The sequence below is a fragment of the Rhinolophus hipposideros genome (genome assembly GCF_964194185.1).
Source record: "Rhinolophus hipposideros genome assembly, chromosome: 8".
Taxonomy (NCBI): Eukaryota; Metazoa; Chordata; class Mammalia; order Chiroptera; family Rhinolophidae; genus Rhinolophus; species Rhinolophus hipposideros.
In genome coordinates this window covers 85,349,337-85,373,566 of record NC_138054.1, presented here as the reverse complement: position 1 = coordinate 85,373,566, position 24,230 = coordinate 85,349,337, and the positions used below count along the sequence as shown (strand labels likewise).

The 24,230-nt window shown below is 40.8% G+C and overlaps 1 protein-coding gene across 3 annotated transcripts in view; it reads left to right on the top strand.

The window, feature by feature from the left end:
* The first annotated feature begins 1,462 nt into the window (after window positions 1-1,462).
* DNAJC16 (DnaJ heat shock protein family (Hsp40) member C16) overlaps window positions 1,463-24,230 on the top strand; it is a 36,283-nt gene continuing 13,515 nt past the window's right edge. The window contains exons 1-7 of one of the 3 annotated variants that reach the window (XM_081057453.1): window positions 1,503-1,613; window positions 3,498-3,682; window positions 7,713-7,779; window positions 8,797-9,136; window positions 18,826-19,010; window positions 20,822-20,926; window positions 21,683-21,841. In XM_081057453.1, the coding sequence (XP_080913579.1) occupies window positions 3,516-3,682; window positions 7,713-7,779; window positions 8,797-9,136; window positions 18,826-19,010; window positions 20,822-20,926; window positions 21,683-21,841 (1,023 nt within the window). In that variant the 5' untranslated portion in view covers window positions 1,503-1,613; window positions 3,498-3,515. Of the gene's footprint in view, window positions 1,614-1,779; window positions 1,878-3,497; window positions 3,683-7,712; window positions 7,780-8,796; window positions 9,137-18,825; window positions 19,011-20,821; window positions 20,927-21,682; window positions 21,842-24,230 lie in introns of those variants that run through there. The other 2 variants (XM_081057452.1, XM_081057454.1) reach the window with 2 other exon arrangements.

Below are 24,230 nucleotides of genomic sequence, written 5' to 3'. Positions count from 1 at the left end.
AGGCCACTCACTTTTCCCGAGGCTCGGAGTGGGTCGTTCTACTAAGAGACAGCCCTGCTCGAGCCACAGCCTGTCCCCGCCCCCGTTCAGCCCCCTTCCGGGTATGGCTCCCCTCTAGCCACCCCTGCCCCCAATGAAACCTTCCACCCGGGCGTCCGGATCTTACCGTCTACTGTTCCACATTCGTGTGTCTCATCCAGCCCGCCCACCCTTCATGGTTTCCCCTTCCCCTCTTCCCTCCCTCCCACCCTTGCACCTCCCAAACAAAGCCAGAAAACGGGCAGAAGTCGCGTCCTCGGAACTCCCAATTTGTACGGCTCATTTGAGAAGTCATTGGTCCTGTTTATCGAGCATTTGCGAGGTCTCAGCCATTCTGCCAGCCACTTTACATTGCATTATCGCATTTATCCCTGACTACAATGCTACCAGGGAAGTGTTTTCCCCCATTTTATCCATGCGGATGCTGGGGCTCAAGGAAGGAAAGCCACCGTTCAAGAGCACGAGGTCGTCAGTGGCAGAGGGGGGCAGGACGTAAGCTCGACCCTAACTCAGAGTCCACACTCCTAACCGGGAGTCCACCTTAAAGGTATTCTCTTGAGTAGCAAAACTCCAGCCCCGTTCACCCATTTATTCCACACATATTTACTGCGATGTTGCCTGTGCCCCCGTCTGTGCAGGCATCGAGAACACAGAGGTGAAACAAAGCAGACACAGCCCTGCCACAGGAGCTCACATCCCAGCAGGAGAAAGACGATAAAATAAAAGATACAGCATGTTAGTGATAAATACAAAGGAGATCTAAAATAAATACATACATACATATATACGAGGCAGGGCGATATGAAATGTAGCTCTTTATATCCCTACAGAATCTATCTCTGGCTCAATGACAGTTGACCTCAGTCACCTGTGCCCTCTCCCCTTTGCCCCCACCACACATCCCTTTCCCTTGCTAAGGGCAGGGATTGGCACATTCTACGGTGGAGCTCGCTTTTTGGTCAACGGGTTTAGAAGTCCCGGCTTCGAGGCCTGGGGCAAGTCCCTGCCCATCTCTGGGCCTCAGTCTCCCCATCAGCAGATGGAGGAGTTGGACTAGAAAGGATCCCTAAGGTCCCTTCCGACTCTGACGCTCTAGAATTCTATGAATAGGCTTAAAGAGAACGGAGACCAGCGATTGCTTCCCCACCCTAACAACCGTTGCTAGACGAGGGCCATCTCCTGGTAGAACTGGAAACTCCTCCCTGGATCGGGGAGGTCTTTTCCGCATCCCATCATGCACCGCGATTTAGCCTCGCTAGGAGGCACGTTTTGACCTCTTTGGTCACGACGATGCTTTTTGGGCCCGCCAAGGAGCGCGCCTCGTTCCTATGGCAACCGCGCCAGGTCCACGCGCAGACGGTGGGTGACAAGGGTCAAAATAGATTGCAAGTAGAGGCCCTCAGCCGCTTCAGTGAGCGCCTTTGATGAGCGGGGCCTTTAAGTATCACGTGACTCCCTTCAATCTTTTCCCCTCCCCAGGCCCCGAAGAGAGCCGGTGTGGACCAGAGGCTACCTGCCGGCGGGGCTAACTGGATGTCGGAAGCTGCCGCCTTTTAGGCTGGTGCCCTTTCCCGGTAACTGCTTCCCGGCGTGACGCGCGGAGCCGCGAACGCGGCGGGACCGGGCAGGCTCAGGAATCTCCCTTCCGTTCCTCCTGGTTCCCGGTCCCTGCTGGGCCTGGGAGGAAAGGGGAACCGACTGGGCCCGGCCAAGGGCTCTCGGAGGAGGCGGCGGCGGTCTCCTGGAGGGTTGCGACCTCCGGCGGGTGTTCGAGGCGGGGCTCAGACCCGGAGTGTGTCTCCGGCAGCAGCTGCTTAGTTTAGGGAATGTTGCCTGAGGTTGGTAGCCTACCTGTTGGGCAGGTTGTTCACTGCCCCGGGGCCGGCGTCGTCAGGCGGTCAGCACAAGAACTTCACAGCCCCCAGCCGCACGTGGGCCCTCTAACGAACTGGGGGCGACTGACACAGTTGAATAAGGCAGTGGCTGCACAGCTCGGCAGAAAAACCTACCGAGTACCACTTACTGAGTGTTGACCCTGTGCTCCGTAAATCCTTTGCAGACATTTAACCCCCAGGTTGATCCTTTCAAGATGGTATTATTCACCCCCCTTTTTTGAATAAGGACACTGAGGCGTAACAAGTTTGGGACTAACTTGCCCAAGGTCATGAAAGGGTGGAGGATGGATCCCAATCTTCGTCTGATTCCAGAGCCCAAGTGCTTCCCCAGTAGCTACATCACCTTCGGATTTTCAGCGCGCGGGACCTGTGTTGCAGGCTAGGATAGGTTCTAGGTCACCTTAGCAAAGAAACTGGTTTGTTTTTGGCTTTTGTGCAGCATGCATGCAATCCTAAGCATTGGTCATCGGGGTAGTCGATTTTGTGAGGACTCCCAGTCAGTATTTAGCCTTCCACCTGTTAAAACCCACCCCTGTTAACAGCTTTGGCCCACCCTCGTAAGTAAGGTATCAACAATAGACACTCGAACCTTGACACTTGAGTGATTTATGAGAAGTCAAGGTAAATTTGGGCCTTGATAGAACTTTGTGTAACATCACAAAGAGCATAATCCTGGCGTGGGTCGGGGCAGTCAGACAGCACTACCTTGTTCTTAAAGCAGCCAGGATTATTCCCAAAACCCACAGTGAATGCACGCAGTCACTACGCTCACCAAAGATGGAGCTTTAACATGTGAAGACCGCGTCTGTCTGGTCTACAGTCTTTGCCATTAATTCCCCTTCACGTGGAAAACTAAATTTTTTCTCACCAGTTTTTCTCAAATAGTGAAAAAAATGTTGAGCATTTCCTGAGGCCTCCATTTATAATGACCATATTGCTAACGATCAGCTTCTCATTTTCTTGTTCAAATGGACTAGGTAAGAAAGAATAGAATTGGGGCGTATTAAATCATAATTGCATAGTTTTTAAAGAGCATTTCACTTTCGTATGTGTACTTATTTAACACCCAAGAATGTCACAACTATCTCATTTTGTGGTTTTGCACATGGTAAATTTTAGGATTTCATGAATTTATTTAGCATATACTCAGTGAAGTATACTCAAGTCTCATATTTTAAGTTTAAACTATCACCAGAATAAGGGAAATAGTGTATTGAGATGTAGTGACCTTGATTTTCCTATGTATTTTTTCCCACATTTGCTTATTATTTCATCTCATTCATTTTCAGTCATTTCTAAAGCGTTTCTAATCCAAGGATCCTGGAGAGTTGCTATTAATTCTTATTGCTCATCTTTTCATCTATAATAGTTCTTATTTGTGATATAAATAGAAGCGAGATTATTGATTTTTTTTTAAAATATGGTGTAACAGCTTGACACTTTTCCTGCAAAATATCTTTTGTTTGTTTTGTTTTTCATCTCTGTATCTTATACCTTTACCTAAAAAAGCAAGACTTTCCAGGTTTCTACCACTGAAACTTGTTGCCTCTTCAATCATTTCAGCTCTGGAAAGGAAGAGAAATGGAAGTCAAAAAGTTGAGCATTTCCTGGCAGTTCTTGATAGTTCTGGTTCTGATCCTGCAAATTCTGTCTGCGTTGGATTTTGACCCATACAGAGTCCTAGGGGTCAGCCGAACAGCCAGTCAGGCTGATATTAAAAAGGCTTATAAGAAGCTCGCCCGGGAATGGTAGGTGAAACAAAGAAATAGTTTAATATAAACTAAGCAGTTTTAGCAGGGGAATGAAGCCTAAATTATGATTAGCTTTTATTTGTCTCTGCTTCTGTGTTCAATAAATATATAATATAGATCTGTCTAAAATATTTTATTTGGGAGAACTAATGTTCATGTTATTCTATAATTTTTAGTGATGTGACCCAAAGCCTGTGTTACTGTGAAACCCCTTTAATTGCCCTATATACTGTTAGCATATTTAATGTTAAAGTAAAGTAGGAGGGGAACTTTAATTTTTAAAATATGTGTGTAATCAACAAGGGATAAGCTACCCTTCCATGATGTTATTCATAAAGTAACTCTTTATGAGTGTCATTGCTAATGGGAACACTATCCAATCCTATTTTCTAGATTATTAACTTTTTAAGCTTTCACAAAAATTTTACATTAAGAGATTTTTGCGCTCGATTTAAAGGGACTATTCGGGAATTGAGTACATTACTTTTAAAAATTATAGCAAAATCATAATTTTACCTATAGATGTGGAATATGCTAGAGAATATATTGATACAAGTGTTTGTGAATTAGCAGGATAGCAATAAATTTAAAATTTATTTTGGACAGACATGATCAATTTCTTCCACTAATGCTGTGGACTTACCAAAGAAGTAGAAGTGTCGGATTATATAGCTGGAAGGGAGCAGCAGGAGGAGGAAAGGAGGGAAAGGACACAGGCGACTACAAGCTGGGTAAACCAAGCATCAGTAATGAAAGGCTTGGGATGGGAACCATCATTGATGGCCTACTGCATGCGAGGTTCCAGATCCTATGTTTTCTATCTCTCTATTTAACTCTCATAATTAGCCTATGAGGGAGGGTACTGCTGTCCCTGTTTTGTGAGAGGAAATCTATGCTTAGAGTTAAGTCTCTATTACCTTTGGGTTCCATAGTTTGACCCTCTGGACCAACAGGTAGCTTATTGCTTTTTTGCTTTTTGATCACTTACCCTCCTGGACAGAAGTAAGAGTGAGTGGGTTAGTATGTGGGTGGGTAGAAAGTTATGCAGGAACAAAACTGCCATTTGTAGATGACATTGCAAGCTGCGCATGACTGCCTGACATCATTCTTCTTCAATGAAAGGTGTATCTTAGTTTTAAACTGGTTTCAATAAAGGTAAAAGATAGTTTTAAAATATAATGTTTTGAATAGACAGATATTTTAGACCATATTTATATCAGTGAGGAATCCAGAATTGGATACTAAAAACACAATCTCTCATTATGCGTGGCCTCTTTCCAGGGACTCTTTACAGTAAAGTTGCTTTCGACATCATTTCAGATTCTTGTCTCATAATGTTTAAAGCAAAATGTATAAATCTGCAATGAATTCATAAGGTAGCAACATTCTTTTAGACAGGATATGGCCTTTGACAATGTTTTAAACACAGAAATGATAGCTTGGGACCTATTTAAAATGTATAGTTTTGACTGCTGTCTTCCAGAGCTGAAAAGGGTGTTATGATATTAATTAAATGAGTCATATGCTTCTCTTCCTTAATTAGATTCTCTCTAGGAGTAATTCATCACCATAGAAATATATAGAGTATCATCCAGTGAAAGTCTAAAATTTTACTTTACGTTTGTATTTTTACTATACTGTTATTTTCTGCTGTGTTGGCATTGGCAGTGTTTTATTGCTGAAATAGTTTGTTTCATTTTTTAATGATTTCATATGCAATGAACATAGTAGTGTTCCCAGTTTGACTTTTCAGAATGAGCTACTAATTGTTGAATTGGATCTGTAGCCTTTCTCCACTGTGTTTCACTACTTAATAGAGTGGCTTACACTCCTCAAGAGCTTTCCCTTCCCTTGCTTGGTAAAACCATTGAAAATTACTTTTTCTCTCAAGAAAACTATTTCCCAATAATTAAGTTTTATCATAAGTACTTTTCTTTTGTCATCTACATTGGCAAAATAACTCCTTCTACCAAAGAAAAAGGCATAATAAAATTTGATTTGAAGCACATGGTCAGTCACCTGAACAATAATTGATTCGTCTAATACTTTACTATGTTATTTTTTTATGTTTATTATCATTATTTTTTGTATTTTTCATTTATTTTTCAATTACAGTTGACATTCAAACTATATTACCTTTTCTGCCTTCGTTTTTATTCCCTTAGAGGTAGTTAGACTGCCAGTAGATACCAAATACAATATTTTCTTCACTTTGAAATGTAAAGGATGTGTATTGTAGTTTGTGAATCGTTTCCTATACACTGAAAACAGCATTGGATGGTACTTTCCTAGAGCTGAATTTATCCTTTTCTAAAGTGTTTTCAACTTTGTGGTGTCTCCCTGCGATTAGGAGAATATTCCTTATAAGCTGAAACTGTCCTGTGGTTTCCTCCCAATTCTTGGGCCTTGGTTTCCTCTGTTCCAAGATCTGTGGTTTTAACCCAGCTGCCCTCAAAACTCTCTCTCTGGTTCAGTCTCTTTACAAGTTCCTTCGTTCCCTTCTCCCCCTACAGAGTTCTGTGTGTTAAATCTTCATTTGTATGATCGCATCATTTTAGCTTCTCAGCCTTTAGCCTAAGTTTGAATATTTAAAGCACTTTTTTTTTGTCATCCAGAAACATGCTTGAAACTGCCATCTTGTTTCTTTAAGTTGTACTATTTTCACTATTTTCATTATACCTAGCTGATATTTTTCCCACTAATATTCATAACAAGGGTTAAACAGTTGAGGAAAAAGTGATGTCCAAATTCAACAGCCAACTGTTTGAAGTTTCTTTACTTTTAGAGAAATCAGAATATGTGGTATAATTCTTTCAGACGTGATCCTGTTGGAATAAGTTGGTCAAGTTGTAAGTTTTTCTTATTCCAATGTACTTCATGCTGTTTTCAGGAGTCATTTGCTTCCCAGTAGATTGTTTCTCTTTCCAGAACCTTTGCTTGATGAAATTTATTAGAAGTTAGCAGAAGTGATTACTTAAAGAATTAGCTCTGTAACAGAGTCTCTTAATAAAATGAACATTGAAAAATCAACTCAGCCCCTGCTTTCCAGGACTTTAAAATCCCCAAAGCTAAAATTGATGATAAGCAGATTACAGAATAATATATGACTGCAAAATGGATAATTGCCAGTTGCGCATAATAGCAAATATTAATTCTAATATTAGTTGAAATCACTTTACATAAACTGTAGACTTTGCTCTTATCCATTTTATTTAAGACTTTTATCTATTTATAGGTAAAAGTCAATCATATGTAGGTGGAATGGGATAACCACAGTAGTAATGAAAACTAAAATGTTCTAATTTGAACATCAGCAGCAAGATGTTATTTTTTTACTAAACAAATTCATGTTGCAACTAAAGCTATTTCCTATGTCTGCCTGAGTTGTCAGAAGAAATATCTTCGTTGATATCATTCTAACATTGGGCTGAAGTGCTGCCATCCTGGGAAAAGCAGTTGGTTCTTATGGATAAGTGACTTCAGCCTTGAGCCAGCTCTAACCATATTTAGGAGCAGTGTAAAGGCTTATACATTACCCACTGTTCCTCAGTGAAATGCTACAGTACTGTCTCGTGTTGTACTTTGGAAATGTGCCCAGCTAAAGTGCTTTTGGAAGAACTTGCGCTTTTGTGTGTGTGTGTGTGTATTTTTTATTTTATTTTATTTTTTTAGTTGTGTTTTTCCAGGACCCATCAGCTCCAAGTCAAGTAGTCGTTTCAATCTAGTTATGGAGGGCGCAGGTCACAGTGGCCCATGTGGCGATCAAACCAGCAACCTTGTTGTTAAGAGTACTGCACTCTAACCAACTGTGCTAACTGGCCGCCCCCAGAACTTGCCCATTTTAAAGTTGCATTTAATATAGTCATGTGAAGCAACTGATTGCTTCTACCATTTATTTTTAAGACACTGTCCTAACAGGATAGCCTTCCTGTTGCCTCTGATGTAGTGAACCGTGTGTATAACGATGTTAATTGACCACGTGTGGAATATTAAACCCATTCTCACTGCCTGCCCATTTGTGTTTCAGGCATCCTGACAAAAACAAAGATCCCGGAGCAGAAGACAAGTTCATCCAAATTAGCAAGGCCTACGAGGTAGCGTGTCAAACTTTGTGATGTATCCATTACCTCTTATAAAATATGCCTTAGGTAATGAGTTTTATAAAGTCCTCTCATCTGGGACATGCTCCCTGTACCCTTGACCCAGTTTCTAGACGATGGTCCAGAGACCGTATTTGGCCACATCCAGTAAGTTGAAACTAGTGCCTGAACACTTCAGCTCTTGGAAAAAAAAAAAGGCCTATTTTCAAGGTTCTAATTGGAATTGTAGAATTACCCTGAATGTATGTTTCTATTTCTTTTCCTTTTTAGAAACTTGTGTTACATGCTCACTTTGGCAGCACATATCTAGAAACTTAAATAACTACAGACCAATTTGCCTGTATTTATTAAAGTGACACAAGGTTACAAATACATCTAAACACAAGATTTTCTACTATTTTCCAACATGTCAGCTAAAGTAGGTTGATCTTAAAGACTCATAAAAGATAAGTCCGTGGCATCCTGATTTATGGAGGGTAATGTGCTTGAACAGACAGTGCTTAGTGTCTAGAACGAAACATCATCCTAAAACAGGTTCTCAAGGTTTAGACTTCAAAGTTGTTTCTAAATTAAAACAAAGCTACGTGCAAGACACTGAACTCAATTCTGCGGTTACTTTTTGATGTTCACAGATTTTCATATTCTGGTTTGAATTATTCCAACTTAAAGGGTGTGACCTAGTCAGTGTTCTTGTGGTTGAACCCTAGTAATGAACATTATGTTAAGTTTTATTCGTTTTACTGATATGTTTAGTATTATGACAGCTCAAAATCTTTAAATCCGAGATGAACATGAGTATCTCAACGACTGAAGTAATGTGGTCTTGAAATACTCAATGTTTCTATGGGAAGAAGTGTTTCCTGCTATGTTGAGTGACTGCAGTTAGAATATCTAATCATGTCAGATCTCTACATTTATTTTCTTCTTATGTCTTCCAAGCTGCTTACAGGAAAGTTCTTTGAGTAAATCTTTTTTCGTTCTTTAATTTCTTATTTTTTTCTTTCCCTATAGATTCTTTCCAATGAAGAAAAGAGATCAAATTATGATCACTATGGAGATGCTGGAGAGAACCAGGGCTACCAGAAGCAGCAACAGCAGCGAGAGTATCGCTTCCGCCATTTCCATGAAAATTTTTATTTTGATGAATCTTTTTTTCACTTCCCTTTTAATTCTGAGAGGCGGGACTCCATGGATGAAAAGTATTTATTGCACTTTTCACATTATGTGAACGAAGTGGTTCCAGATAGCTTCAAGAAACCCTACCTCATTAAGATCACCTCAGATTGGTGCTTTAGCTGTATCCATATCGAGCCTGTTTGGAAAGAAGTAGTTCAAGAACTGGAAGAATTGGGTAAGATAATTTTATTCATTGGAAGATGTTTATATAAGAGAAGATAACTTTTAAATCTTGAATTTTATGGGATATTGGGGAGAAGGAATAGTGTGATTTCTCTTCACAAGCTCACGGTGACTGCTGTTTTCCAAGGGTACATTTTCACAGAGGGGAAATGTATCAGCCATTTTCATTTTGCATTACATTACGGATTTGAAGCTTTTTCTGTTTAGCCTCCTAACACATATTTGGGAGCCTACTACGTAGGGGAAGCTTAAATTTATTGGTGAACAAAGCAGCCCTCAAGCATCAATTTTAAGGCTGAGAGGATTTGCGGGTTATTCTTTTTTTTTAAACTTATTGGGGTGACAATTGTTAGTGAAATTACATAGATTTCAGGTGTACAATTCTGTATTACTTCATCTATAAATCCCATTGTGTGTTCACCACCCAGAGTCAGTTCTCCTTCCATCACCATATATTTGATCCCCTTTACCCTCATCTCCTACCCCCCACCCCCCTTACCCTCTGGTAACCACTAAACTATTGTCTGTGTCTATGAGTTTTTGTTTCTCATTTGTTTGTCTTGGTCTTTTGTTGGTTTTGGTTTACATACCACATATCAGTGAAATCATAGGGTTCTCTGCTTTTTCTGTCTGACTTATTTCTCTTAGCATCATATTCAAGATCCATCCATGTTGTCACAAATGTTCCTATATCATCTTTTCTTACCGCTGAATAGTATTCCATTGTGTATATATACCACAACTTTTTTATCCATTCATCTATCGAAGGACATTTTGGTTGTTTCCATGTCTTGGCCACCGTAAACAAAGTTGCAATGAACATTGGAGCACACGTGTCTTTATGGATAAATGTTTTCCAATTTTTGGGTAGATTATTCTTACAGTACTTATGATTTCACTCTGTGGATTAATTTGCTAGGGCTGCCATAAGAAAATATCACATAAGCAGCAGAAATTTATTTTCTCATAGTTGTCGAGAAGTCCAAGATCGAGATGTCGGCAGGTTGGTTTCTTCTGAGGCCTCTCCCCTTGGCTTATAGATGGTCCTCTTCTCCCTGTGTGTTCACATGGTCATCTCTCTATGTGCACATGTGTCTGGTGTCTCACTCTCTTTTTCTGTGTCCTGAACTCTTCTTATAAAGACACCAATCATATTGGATTAGGGCCCACCCTAACGACCCCATTTTAACTTAATTACCTCTTTAAAAGCCCTGTCTCCAAATAGTCACATTCTGAAGTTCGGGGACTTAGGCTTCAAAATATGAATTTAGAGGGCGGGGACAGAATTCAGCCCATAATGGTCATGGGTTACCATTCTTGATTATGGATTAGTCTTGCCTTTGTTTACAATTACCATTTAGTGCCAGGCAGATTTTAGTGATCCAGGGAAGATACTTATAACTCCTAAAAGTTGGAATTACTAAAGTGTCTGTGTGTGTATGTGTGTGTGTCACAGGCATTAGCAGACCTATTTTTGAGTAACTAAAAAGGGACAGACTCAACCATAGCAGCTGAGGGGCCCGGAGGTCTCTGGAGAGAGCGTACCACTGAAAACCATCGGTTCATTTATTCTGAAACAGACATTTTCAACCTGTTGTTCTGAAGCACTCAGGTACTCAGGTTTGCCAAAATGCTTTCCTGAGACTGAATAAAGAAGTTCTTGGAAAATGAAGGAACCTGTTTGGCACAATGTCTGACATGTGGCAGGCAGGCAGTAGATGCTTGCTGATGGTGCAGGACGAATGAATGAGCGGTTAAGATCAAGTAGGAGTCACTGATTGACCAGCTCCTTCATCACAAGGCTTAATTGCAATATACCATGCTAGGTGGTATATTGAAAACTATTTAACGTCCCTGAGGAGCTGACATTAAAAGCCAACAGCAGAACATAAAGATTAAACCATTGCATAATTCAGGATGATAATGCATTTACACCAAAGTGCAACATTATATTTCAAGACTTCCAAGCAAGCGTACACGATGTGAGATTATGTTATGACCACGTGCTTTGGAGTCAGATAGACCAGGGTTCAAATCTCAGCTCTGTCATTTACTGTCTTTGTGTCCTTAGACAAATTACTTATCCCAGGTTTCTTCATCTCTAAAATGGGTGTAATACTGTCAGACCAACAGGATTGTTACGAATATTAAATGAGAAAAGTTTTTATTAAGGACCTTATATATATTAAGCACTTAATAAATGAGCAGTAGAGAATTTCTGATCAATTGAGTTTTCTGGTTTACCAAACTAAATTTTATTTTTAAAGATTTTATTGGGAAAGGGGAACAGGACTTTATCGGGGAACAGTGTGTACTTCCAGGACTTTTTTTCTAAGTCAAGTTGTTGTCCTTTCAATCTTAGTTGTGGAGGGTGCCGTTCAGCTTCAAGTTGTTGTCCTTTCAGCCTTAGTTATGGAGGGCGCAGTTCAGCTCCAGGTCCAGTTGCCATTTCTAGTTGCAGGGGGCGCAGCCCACCATCCCTTGCAGGAGTCGAACCGGCAACCTTGTGGTTGAGAGGACGCACTCCAACCAACTGAGCCATCTGGGAGCTCAGCAGCAGCTCAGTTCAAGGTGCTGTGTTCAATCTTAGTTGTAGGGGGCGCTGCCCACCATCCCTTGTGGGACTTGAGGAATTGAACCAGCAACCTTGTGGTTGAGAGCCCACTGGCCCATGTGGGAATCGAACCGGCAGCCTTTGGAGTTAGGAGCACAGAGCTCTAACCGCCTGAGCCAAAAATTTTTGAAACCACCTATTCTATAAACTCATTTGAAAATTCTTAAATGTACTAGTCAACTTCAAGTCACTCACAAGCAAGCACTAGCTTTTAACTTCTTTCAGCTGAGTCTTGAAGGGTGATTAGCAGTTGGCTGGGCAGGACAGGGGGAGGAATACCACAGGCAGAGGGCGCAGTGCAGGCCGGAACCAGATCTTCAGGAGAGCCAGCAGCAGGTGTAGGTGAGAGAAGCGGAAACAGAAGAGCATGCGAGAGCCAGGCAGTAAGAAGCCTTAAATTTCACGCTAAGGAGGCGGGGCTTTATTTTATAGTATAGAATAAAGCCAGGGAAAGTTTTCACATCGAAGAGTGATCTAATTAGATCTACGTTAACGGTTAAAGCTATGTGAAGAACAAATTAAAGGTGAGGATGGAGGCAGGGAGGTTACCAGCCCTGGCAAGACAGTGACCACTGGCTTCAACTGGGGCAGTCGAAATAGAGAGAGGTGGACAAGTGTCAGGTCTTTCGTGGGTAGGATCGTGGAGGCCTGGAGGGACCTGGCTCCTGGAGACCATTTGAATGTGAGAAATAAGAAAAAGAAGAAGGCGAGGGGCGCTCACGATGGACTCTGCATTCTGACTCGAACTACTGGATGGGCAGGGAAAAATGGAATAAGTGAATTTGGGGAGAAGTGGTTCTCAATAGTAACTACAGTTGAGACATACTGAATGTGATGATGTGAAAATAATACAAGAAAAATAATAGCTTATATTTGTTGAGAGTTTACCATATGCTAAGCACTATTATAAATATCAACTCATATTAGACAACCCTTCGAGGCAGGAGCTATTGTCATCCCTTCTACAGATTCTTAGCTCCCTGTTGGTACCTTGTCAAGGTCCCACAGTTGGTGCTGGGATTCGAACCCAGGTAATGTGGCTCTATAGTCCACATACTGAACCCGATGCTGTACTGCCTTTCAGGGTCTGTAAATCTTTGATGACTGACTATCTTGCCATTCTTTTTGGTTCACAATCCTAATGAGTCAGGACTCAAAATGACAAGGATGGAAGGAGTTGGATTTAGATTCATAGAAGTAATAATTGATTATTTAGTCTGTTCCCCTGCTCCACAAAACCCCTCCCAGCCCCACCCTTTGGAACATCCAGATTAGTTGACGATGCCTGATAGTCAGGTTCTGCTTCATTACAGTTGGGCAACATTGAGATGAGATCATTACAACATTCGTGGCCGTGCCCTGTCCACATGAAGCAGCCCTACCCTTTAAGACAAATACTGCAGGAAATGTTTCTATTCTGAGTTGACAGAACGAGCAGACATTCTTAAAGATCAGCTGAGTGGTCTGGGGAAGCTTGGATGTTCTCTCTGAATAACATAAAATGCCTGAATTGCCACGCACGAATGAACTAGAACAGTTCTACCCTGAGGAGACATGTTGCTATTTAGGGGGAATCTACAGTCATGCAGTGCGGTAATAACTAGTGTGCAAAAGCATCAACATTTAGAGAAGGCCGTGTTGTGGAGGAGGGCCCACAAATAGTCAGCACTGCCCCTGACCTTGAGGACCTTACCATTTAGTTGAAGAGAAGATACGTACCCCGAGAATTCACACCAGCCTCACATGTGCAAGTTCAGGATACTAGAGTGAATAGAGGATGATAAGGAATTCATTCCATGTTCTCATTTAAAACTTTTTTCTTGATGACCTAGTACTATGTTAGACACTAAATTATATTATAGTAATAATAATAGTTTTTATGGCGCATTTCATTTGTTTTTTATTGTGCTAAATGCTTTGTATGGATTATCTTACCCCCAAAGCAATCCAATGAGGGAGGGACTGTTATTATCCCTATTTTACAGATGAGCAAACTGAGGCCCAGGAAGGTTAAGGAACTAATTGAGGTCACACTGCCCATAAGCAGCAGTGTTGGAATATGGACACCGGAATCGAACTCCAGATTCACTCTTTGAACCACTGTGCTGCACTGCTTCAGAAATAAGTCAGACTTGGTCCTTGTACCCAGGAAACCAAAATAAGAGACACACCTGAATCATCACAGCACACTCAGTGCTTGCCAGGAGGTGCAGACAGAGCTACCAGGGTGTGGAGGAGGTTCGTGTCCTGAAATCAAAAATCATTTTAGGGAAACCCAATTTAAATAATCATGCAGTGATTATTCACCATGTCTTCTTATTTAAAAAGAAGGAGTAATGCCTCTTTCAAGGAATTGCTGAATATCTAACAAATTCATACTATCTAGGAAAAGGGTCTACCTAGAAATTGGTAAAAAAGAAAAAAAAAACTGCGTTAGCTCCATGTCCTTGATTTTGATTTATTTCACATTATTTTGCATCTCAGTAGTTTGCTTCTTAACAGGGTGTATTTAGCCAGATTTGAGAATGGCATGTGTGAAAACTGAAAGAAAAATGAATGTGTGTGTGCTACAGAGGGGAAAAAGGGTTCCCCTACACATTTTGGAGTGTATAATGAAAGCAAATAGAATTTGGCCCCTCAAAACAGAGTCATGACTCAAAGATGTTTAGTACTACACAGAAAGAAGATTCTCTTACAACCTAAAAAAAGAATTTTAAAAGTATTTTTGGTTCCCCTGGATTGGCACCTTAGCCAGAAACATCAACAACGCCTATAAAAATCTAATAACGTTTCTGAAAGAGGTCACATGTGCTTTGCTTCTTTTAAAGTTTCGACCCCAGTTCGTTTGGATTCTGGGTTATGCGGAATCGAGATAAGAATACCTGAACAGTCTCACTCGCTGTTGGCCCAGCGAGCTCCCTCTGTGAACCCTGAAGTTTGGAGTGTAGAGAATTTGAAGGCAGAGGAAGAGATAATGGAAAGTGTTGTTCACTGGGTCTCAGCGACCCTAAGTCACCACCAGTCATTATGGTCATTTCCCAGCCTGAGTCCTAGGGAGAAAAGAGTGCCTTACTCGTCCTTCACAGCTTGGAGGGGGCTGGGGAGGCGTTTCATCTGGACTTTAAATGACTTTTGGAATCCTTATTATGCTCTTAAATACCTTTTCAGGAGGAAAAATACCACCAATTTAGATAGCGGGTATTTATCGTTCTTTATTCTAGTCTAATCCTTATGATAGTTAATCTACAGGGGAGAAGTAAAATTCCTCCAGAATTTAGAAATGGGATTATAATAGTTAGTCTTAGTCCTTTGTAGAAACGATCCAAGAAAATAGCCTTTATAGATTGGAAACGCTGAGTATAATGAAGATGATGTGTGTAATTCCAAGGACTCAAAGGTAATCTTAAGTCAAAGAGATGAAACCTAATCACTTGTATTCTATTTTCACTGGAAAAAAAGCTATATTGATGGGAAAATAGGAAAGGTGGGGAAAAGACAACCTAAAGATGGAGGGTTTGGCATTGTTTATCTCACTCTGTACAAGGAAGAGGCAGAGTCTGTTGGAGGATAAAATCCCACTCACATAGAGACAGTCTCAGGCTCAGACTTCACCATGGTCCGGATGACATAATAATAATAGTAGTTATAATTAATTAGGCACCTACTATATCCCAGGTTCTGGGTTAGGTTCTTTTTTATACTGTCATTTAATCCTCAAGAACTTCTCTGTCTTTTACAACTAAAGAAACAGACGCTCAGAGAGGTTAAATGACTTATCTAAAGTTACACAGCTAATGGGTAGCAGAGCTCGGATTTCAATCTGGATCTGACTTTGAATACTTTACTTGATTCATTTATTTGTTTAAGAAAACAGTGAGTGCCTACTAAGTGCCAAGAACTGTTCTAGATATCAGGAATACAGTAGTGAACAAAGTAGCCCAAAATCCCTGCATTCATTGAGTTTATATTCTGGTGAGTGGACACAAACAAACAAATAAAATACGCAGTCTGTCAGATGGTGACCCAGCATGATAAAGCAGGGGGGTACTGGGGACTGCTGGGCTGAATGGTTGCTGTATTAAATTGGGCAGACGAGGAAGGCCTTCCTTAGAAGGCAGCCCGGCCCACAGGAGGTGAGACAGTGCATTTCAGGGATACCTGGGGGAAGAGAAGGAGCAGCAGACGCAAAGATCTCTTCAATTCTCCTTTGCTCTCCAAAGACTGCCTATATCCTTCATCCTGACTTCAGGCCCGTCAGCCACCTTTCCGATGACTAATTCGATCCTTGTGTGTCCCAAAGTCTGGTAGCGGGCACCCTGAATGACGCCGTTACTAGAAAGGTGTACTCCGCAGGATCGGGTAATAAATTGGCATCTGGTCTATGCAGCAGTCCCTGGGAAGGTCCTTCAGGGTGAGTCGGTTGCTAAGAAATGGATCCCTTCAGTGTTCAGAACCTGGGCTGGAGGAGGTCGATGGAGAGGGGAGGATGCAGGCTTCGCCCTCAGATGGGCCTGGGTTCACCGCATACTGACTGTGATGCCAGCTTCTCTCAGCACCAGTGTCCTCATCCATGAAAAGTACAGTACTCACACTCAGGCATTTGTGAGTATGAAAAGTGCTAGTATCTGGGAAGCGCTGGGCACGCTGCCTAACTTAGAGGGGCTCAAGGCACACTTACTCCACCCCGGGGCTTGTGCTGTATGGCCACTTGACCTTCCTTGGTGATGTCTCCTCTGGCTTTGCGTAAAACCACGTCTCTCGGTGTATACTCCTGTTCTTTCTTCTGCGTGCATAATTCTTACGTGTACTTAGATTTATTGGCCTTGTTCCATTTTATTGTTAACTCCTGTGAGTGCTATAACAGTGCACCAGACTCGCTCTAAAACGTCCAGTTTAGATTCTTGTTCTACAATGTCATTAGCTCTACAAAGTGGGATAACTCCCTTAATTTCTCTGAATCTCTTTATCTGTAAAGTGAGGGGAGTGGATTATGTGATGTCCAGGGTTCCTCCTTTCCTGCCCTTGAGATACTCCAGGGGTCGCACCTGCAGATAGATGTGTTTAGTCTACTCAGCAGTTTTAAAAGTAGTAAGTATGTGATCCCTGCCATTTACTCGGCAATTCCATTTTTGGAATTTAATTAGGAAAGAAGCACACAAATGTACAAAGATGTGTATGCAAAGGTGTATAAGAATGCCCATCAAAATACTCTCTGTAACAGTGAAAGCCAAAAGCAACTTCAGTGTGCAAAAAGCAAGAATTGGATAAACAGTGATGGCCCAGTTTCGGTGAGCTCCGACTGCGTGCCAAGTTCTGTCCTGGTGTTTGGGCTGCACCCGTGAACTAAACAGAGATCCCTGCCGTACATTCCAGCGGGGAAGACAGACAATAAAAACCGACAGGAAAACGAAAGTGGGTGCTATGTCAGAAGATGGTAAGTTCTTGGAAAACAGGGAAAGTGAGTGGGTTGAGGGGGTTCCTGAGGGGAGAGAGAGCGTTAAATACGGGAGCCAGGAGGCTCCTGGAGAACGACTTGCAGATGGTGAGTCAGTCAGCTGTGCAGATGTCATACGCACTCCAGGCAGGACAGCCAGCGCCAAGGCCCAGAGGCAGGAATGCCAGCATGTTTAAAAAAGAGCAGATGCTGGGGGCTGGAGCAGGTGAGTGTGAGGAGGGGCCAGAGAGGAAAGAGGTGGGCGGCAGGGGAGAACCAAGGGCCAAATACAAAGGGGAGTGGCCTTTGTGAAGATGGAGGCTTTTATTCTGAGAGAAACGGGGAGTCTTGGCAGGGTTTGGGCAGAGGAGTGATAGGCGTATGACCCGTGCTATGTCTTAGAAGGGACAGTCTGGCTGCTGTGTTGACAATAGACTGTGGGGAGACAAGGAGAGACGATGACCATTTAGGAGGAGTTGCAGCAACGCAAGGAAGAGAGATGATGACTCAGACGGGTTTGCAAGGAAAGTGGAGAAAAATCATCAAATTCCTGGCATAATTTGAAGACAGAACCTACTGGACTTGCTGACAGATTGGATGTGGGCTGTGAGAGACAAGAGAAGTCGAAGATGACTCAAGATTTTCAGCCTAAGTAACAGGGAGGAGGGAGCTGCCATCCATGAAATGGTGAAGGCCTGGGAGGGAGTAGTTTGAGGGAGGAGATCACGAGTCTGATTTTAGAAATGTTGACTTCCAATTATAGAGAATATTTGGATGGGCATTATGGCACATCTTTGTACACTTGTGTGATCCTTTCCTAATGAAATTCCAGATGTGAAGCTTGAGAAATCTGTTAGACATGCAACAGAAAAAGGTATATTTACTTACTGTTAATATTTAATGTACCTCCAGTATTTAGCAGAGTAACTGAATAACCAAATACATTGGTTGAGTGAAAGAACAAGAAAAGTTATTCAAGTATTACATGAAATTAGTATCAGATGCTCCCATTGTATTGTGTGCGTGCGTGCGTGCGTGTGTGTATTTGTGTGCAGACACATATATTTGTATAAGAAAAGGTACAAACAGGTAGATGCCAGAGTAACAACAGTAGTTATATGGGATATGGCTTTTGAGTGATTTTAACTTAATTTCTTTCTCCTTTTGAGAATCTGTATTTTCTAGTATCTTTATAAAATGATTTCTAGAAAACGGAGACATGCTCTGGAGAGTGAGAAGACTTATGACTTATATCGATAAATCATTTTTTCCAACCATTACTGAGTTGTTGAACCCTTGGATTATTTACATGTTTCTTCTTTATGAGTAGAACACTAAACATATTGTTCTCTTTTCTTTTGAAGTATTTCATGGTCTACTCCCAAAATTAGAAACAACAGATAAAGAGATATAAAGATTTGTAGCTCTTCTTAAATATTGCCAGATTGCTCTGCAGAAAAACTGAAACTGGATTTAGAATTCCAGCAGTGAAAGAATGTTAGACAGTCTGCTAGAAAAGATAGCCCCTCCTAGTAAGTCGGAATTTCAATTTCACACCAAAAAATTGCTTAGCGACATTGCTTCAACTGCCAGGGGCATAAAAAGGCTTCATGGAGGTCTCCATACTTTTCAGGTGTGGGAATCGGCGTGGTTCATGCTGGGTATGAGAGGCGCCTGGCTCATCACCTGGGAGCACACAGCACACCCTCTATCCTAGGAATCATAAATGGGAAAATCTCCTTCTTCCACAACGCCGTTGTCCGTGAGAATCTACGGCAGTTTGTAGAGAGTCTTCTTCCAGGGAACTTGGTGGAGAAAGTAAGTACCTGGATGAGAAGTAGAGGTGCCTGGAACTGCTAACTGCCCTCTCTGTGGTCATCTCAGACCTGAGTTTCATTTCAAGCCGGGCAAGACACATATTAATGAATTAATCACTCAAACTAAATCGTTTCAGTGAAGTCTGTCAGAGACTGAAAATTGAAACAGATGAATTTGAGAGACTGAAAGAATTCCTCCCTGTTAATAACCACTGTGAAGGTTTACACTGTCATAGGAATCTGAACCTAAAATGACAGTGACTTATTTTCTAAACAAAAAAAAATCAGACCACAGCATAAGATGAAGGGTTTCTTTCCGACTCATGAATTTGTTCGTTTGAAGATACTTCTCCTATGAGTATTGAAATTATATCTTATTATATATTTAATGATTCTATCTATAGAAAACAACAGATTCCATGAAATCAAGTATTATTTTTGGAACTTTCAAGACATAGTGATGCAATAGTATGAATAAATTTTATAAACAAAAGGTTGAGCTAAGGAAGCCAGGTACAAAGAGTTGACACTAGTTTATGATTTTTATATTTAAGAAGCATTTTTTTCCCAGTATCTTAAGTTAGGGATCAAAGGAACTAGAACAGGATTCTGGTTTGCATTAAATGATTTATTCCTTTAACAATACCAGGGAGACTGAACATAACAGTCATTTCCATTGTATTCCTACATGTACCATCTTCACAGACTGTCCTGCCAGGATCATTGTCCACAGAAGAAATATTTGTTGGGATTAGCTTGAAAGGAAATTGTCAGAGAGCATTGTAGGCTCGTAAAACAATGACAGGTTGTCCTGCTAGGTCCGCAAACCTTTATGTAATAGCTGTTCTGTGCCAGGCACTATGGTAAGTGTTGAGGACACTTTCCAAGGAGCTCCCAGTCTAGTAGGTGATTATTTCCGTCTGGTATGTTAAGAGCCTGTCCTAAAGAGTTGAGAAAGGCTTCCTGGCGGAAAGGAGCCCTACACTGAGTTTACCAGGTGAGGAGAGAGAAGTAGGGAGTGAGCTCCAGACTGGCAGAGGTCTGGGACACGAGGCAGTCCACTTTGTATGAGGTAGTCATTAGTGAGTGGGAGAGGACAGATGAGAGCGGTTAACAGGAAAGCCCGCTGTGGGGGCCTCAGAGAGCCTGACGCCCCTTTAAGGGATTCGGGCCTTGGCTTGCAGGTGATGGAGCCATTGAAGGGGGTTGAGCAATGGGGTGAGATGATCAGGTTGAGGTTTTATGTAGATCATTTTGGAAGCAGAGTGGAAAGATACTTTTTTTTTTACCTACTATAGAAAAATTTCTAGATAGAAATTTAATTATGCATGTTTTTAATTTGTTCCCTCAGTAAGATTATTTTAAGTCATACAGGGAAACACTAAAGTAGCAATTCAGATGACAATAAATAAAATTATATAATGTATAGATGGGGTGGGCCCACTTATTTTTATTTAAGCCATTTTAAAACAGCAATTGTATTATCTTCTGCATTACATTAAGGTTAGTAAGTGTGGTCTATAATTAAGCAAGAACCAACTTTGAAACCTCAATTTTTTAATAATGTGGTCAGTAATTATTTTAGAAAAGATTATGATTTCAGTCTGTAAGAGTTAGAGCACATGAAAATATGAGATCAAATATCTGTTCTTTCAGTAATTTTAGTCAAATGAAGACAAAAGATTATTTGTCTGGATATCTTATTTTTACAAAATATTTTATACATATTTGATTTTATTTATCTATTGGCTGGATTATACTACAGCTGTTGAAAAGTAAATATTGAAACTAACATCCTCTTTTCAATTTAAGGTTACAAATAAAAATTATGTCAGATTCCTCTCTGGCTGGCAGCAGGAGAATAAACCACACGTCCTTCTGTTTGATCAAATGCCTGTTGTACCACTGCTATACAAGGTACTTTAGGTGCCGGGGTAATGTGTCCTCTTATTTTGGTGGAAAGAACTTGTACTGTGATTGTCCTTTTTGGAACTAGAAGCTTATCCCATGAGAAATGTTTGAAGACCACACATTTGCCCGAACCACCATACACTGAGCACCCACTAACACTATTGTTATGCTAGCGCTTTCCATACACATAACATCATTTCATCTTTTGAAGAGCTCAATGATATAGATATTATCCCTATTTTATAGACCAAGATACTGAAGCTTAGAGTATTTGTGTAACCGACTAAGGTTTCCCTACAGTATGGGGAATATTGATTCCCTTGAATCCTGTCTGACTCCAGACCTGCCCTCTGAATGACGCCCTATTCTACACTTATAGCATACCTCTGGTTGTCACTGTGACATGAGACGGGAGAGGGAAGTGTCCTGCTTGACCCTAGGCATGGCACTGCCATCCTACAAAATTGGGGTACAGGTAATTCCTCCGATACTCCATCTCTCCGACCCAGTACAGATCTCAGTAAGATGCATATTTTGCTCTAGCTGAAAAAAAAAGAATTAGTTGTGTTCAGCTTTGTTGATACAGTTTTCGTGCATGGGACACCATCCATTTCCTACAAGTGTACAGAGGTCTATAGCAGCCCAGGTGAGCTATACAATAGCATTCATCCCCACCCACTGACGTGAATAGGTCACTCTTGACTTGTAATTTAGATGCTGTACTATCGATTCCATTTCTTCCTCTCTATTGTGCCCTAACAGTTGACTGCTTTTGCATACAAAGATTACTTGTCATTTGGATATGTCTGTGTCGGTTTGAGAGGAGCGGAAGAGATGACGAGGCAGTACAACGTCAATGTCTATGCCCCCACCATCTTGATCTTTAAAGAACACGTAAATAAGCCTGCAGATGTCATCCAGGTACGTGAGAGTCGCCTAGTCTCAAGAGCACCCTCACATTTTATCTCGGGCCTTTATATGCATATTAAACAGCAAAACTGAACAAAGCAGGTAAGGAGGAGAAACTGGTTTTTAATTTCTTCCTTCAGGGGCACAAAATTTAAAAACAAGTTTGGTTTTCAGCTGATTTGATACTATTTTGCTTAAAAGATAATCTTTTGACAGAAAGTAGAATGGTGGTTGCCAAGGGGTGGGGGAGGAGGGAAAAAACAGTGTTTAATGGGTGTGTTTTCAGTTTGGGAAGACGAAATGTTTGGGGAGATGGATGGTGGTGATGGTTGCAGAACAACGGGAATGTACTTAATGCCACAGAATTATATACTTGCAAATGGTTAAAACAGTAAATTTCATGTTATGTATATTTTACCACAAAAATAAAATAACAAATAGTAATAACTGTTTACCTATAAAGTACTCCTGTTGGAAAATCAATAACCTTATTCTAAAATAAATTACAAAACAATTTTTTGGTTAAATATAAAACAATAGTAAAAAAGGAATTTAAAAACCATAAACTAACTCAGAGAGCATATAGTGAATAGCTGACGTTAAGATAAGAAAGGCCAAAGTGATTGGGAAAAACATTGTTGAAAAATCTTAATAACTTGATTATAAGTTTTAAATTTTTATATAAATACTTTAAAAATTTAAAGTTAAACCATAAGCTGGGGGACCGTTTACAGCCCAATATAAAAAATATTGATATCTTTAATTTCAAAAGACCTTCTTTTAGAGTGATGAAAATGTTTTGGAACTAGGTAGAGGTAATGGTTACATGACATTGTGAATATACTCAGTGCTGCTGAGTTGTACACTTTAAAATGGTTTATTTTAAATTATGTAAATTTCACCTCAATAAAAAAAATTTTAAATAAACCTTTCCCCCGCAAGATGGGCTAAGAATATGAACAAAATTCTGAGAAGAAATTCAAGTGACTAATAAACACTTTTAAAAATTAAATCTCACTAATAATCAGAGAAAAGCAAATTTAACATTTTCTTCTCCCATTATATTGTTAAAGATTTTAAAAGTAAAAACACTCAATAGTGTTGAAGGCATAGAGAAACAGGCATTCTTTTTTTTTTTTTTTTAACTTGCTGGAGGAAGCTTCAAAAGTTTTCCGGAAAGCGATTGGGGGATAACTGCCTGGATTCATTCAGCAAGAGTACTTCTGAGTACCTGATAGTATGTGCCAGACGCTGCTCAGCGTGCCAGGGTCCAGCCCGAACCAAACCAACAGACCTCCCCGCCCTGTGTTCTAATGGGGAGGTCAGACACTCAGCGTAACATACTATTGGGGTATGTTACACAGTGATAAGTGCAAAGGAGGAAAATGAAGTGGGAAAGAGGAATGTGGAAGATTGGGGGAGAAGGTTCACGTTTTTAAGTTAAAGTGGCCAAGGAGAACCTCATTAAGATGACGCTTGAGTTAGAGACCTGAGGGAGGTGAGATTACCTTTGAGGAATCTGTCCTCAGGTAAGAGGAACTCGGACAAAGAACTACACACAGAGATGTTAAGTATCATTCATAATAGCCAAAATGAAGGGAAATATAAATATCTAGCAGTAGGATAATTATCGGTACATCCCAAACAGGGACTATTATATAGCCGTTTAAAATGGCAATACAAGAATACTTAATGATGGGGATAATTTTCATAACATAATGATAAAGAGTAACCAGGATGCAAAATTGTATGTGCAATTTAAATACTGATCCCAATTTTACAATAAGAGAGAGAGAGAGAGAGGAGAGAGAGAGAGAGAGTGTGTGTGTGTGTGTGTGTGCGCGCGCGCACGCGCGCACACGCAATGTGTACACAGGAGAAAACTGGAAATAAACACATTAAAACAGTAGTGATCATCTCTTAATGGAAAAGTTATATATTAATATTTGTATTTTTAAAGATCCCTATAATGAACGTGTATTCTTTTATATTTTAATGTTATTTTTAAAAAATCAACAATGACCCTTTGACTTACTTTCTCTTAAAGGACACTAGAATGGGAAGAATGAGAAATTCTGTAAAGTCCTTTATTTCATTCATTCAGTAAATTCATTGCCTGCCGGCTGTGTAGTAAATACAGAGCCAGCTCTAACATCTGGAGTTAGTTTCTGTACTCAAGCAACTCACAGTCAGGAGAGGAGAGAGACCTAAAGGCAATTTCCACCCACCATAATAGGCATCTCACTTAGATATAGGGTAAACTCTGGGTGTCATGTGGACATAGAAGGGTACCTGAGACTAGGGAAAAAAGGGAAGGACAGAACTGTGTGTGGCAGAACCAGACAAATTGAATAATAAGGAAAGAAAAGCAGGTTTAGAAAGGTGATCAATTTCATTATGG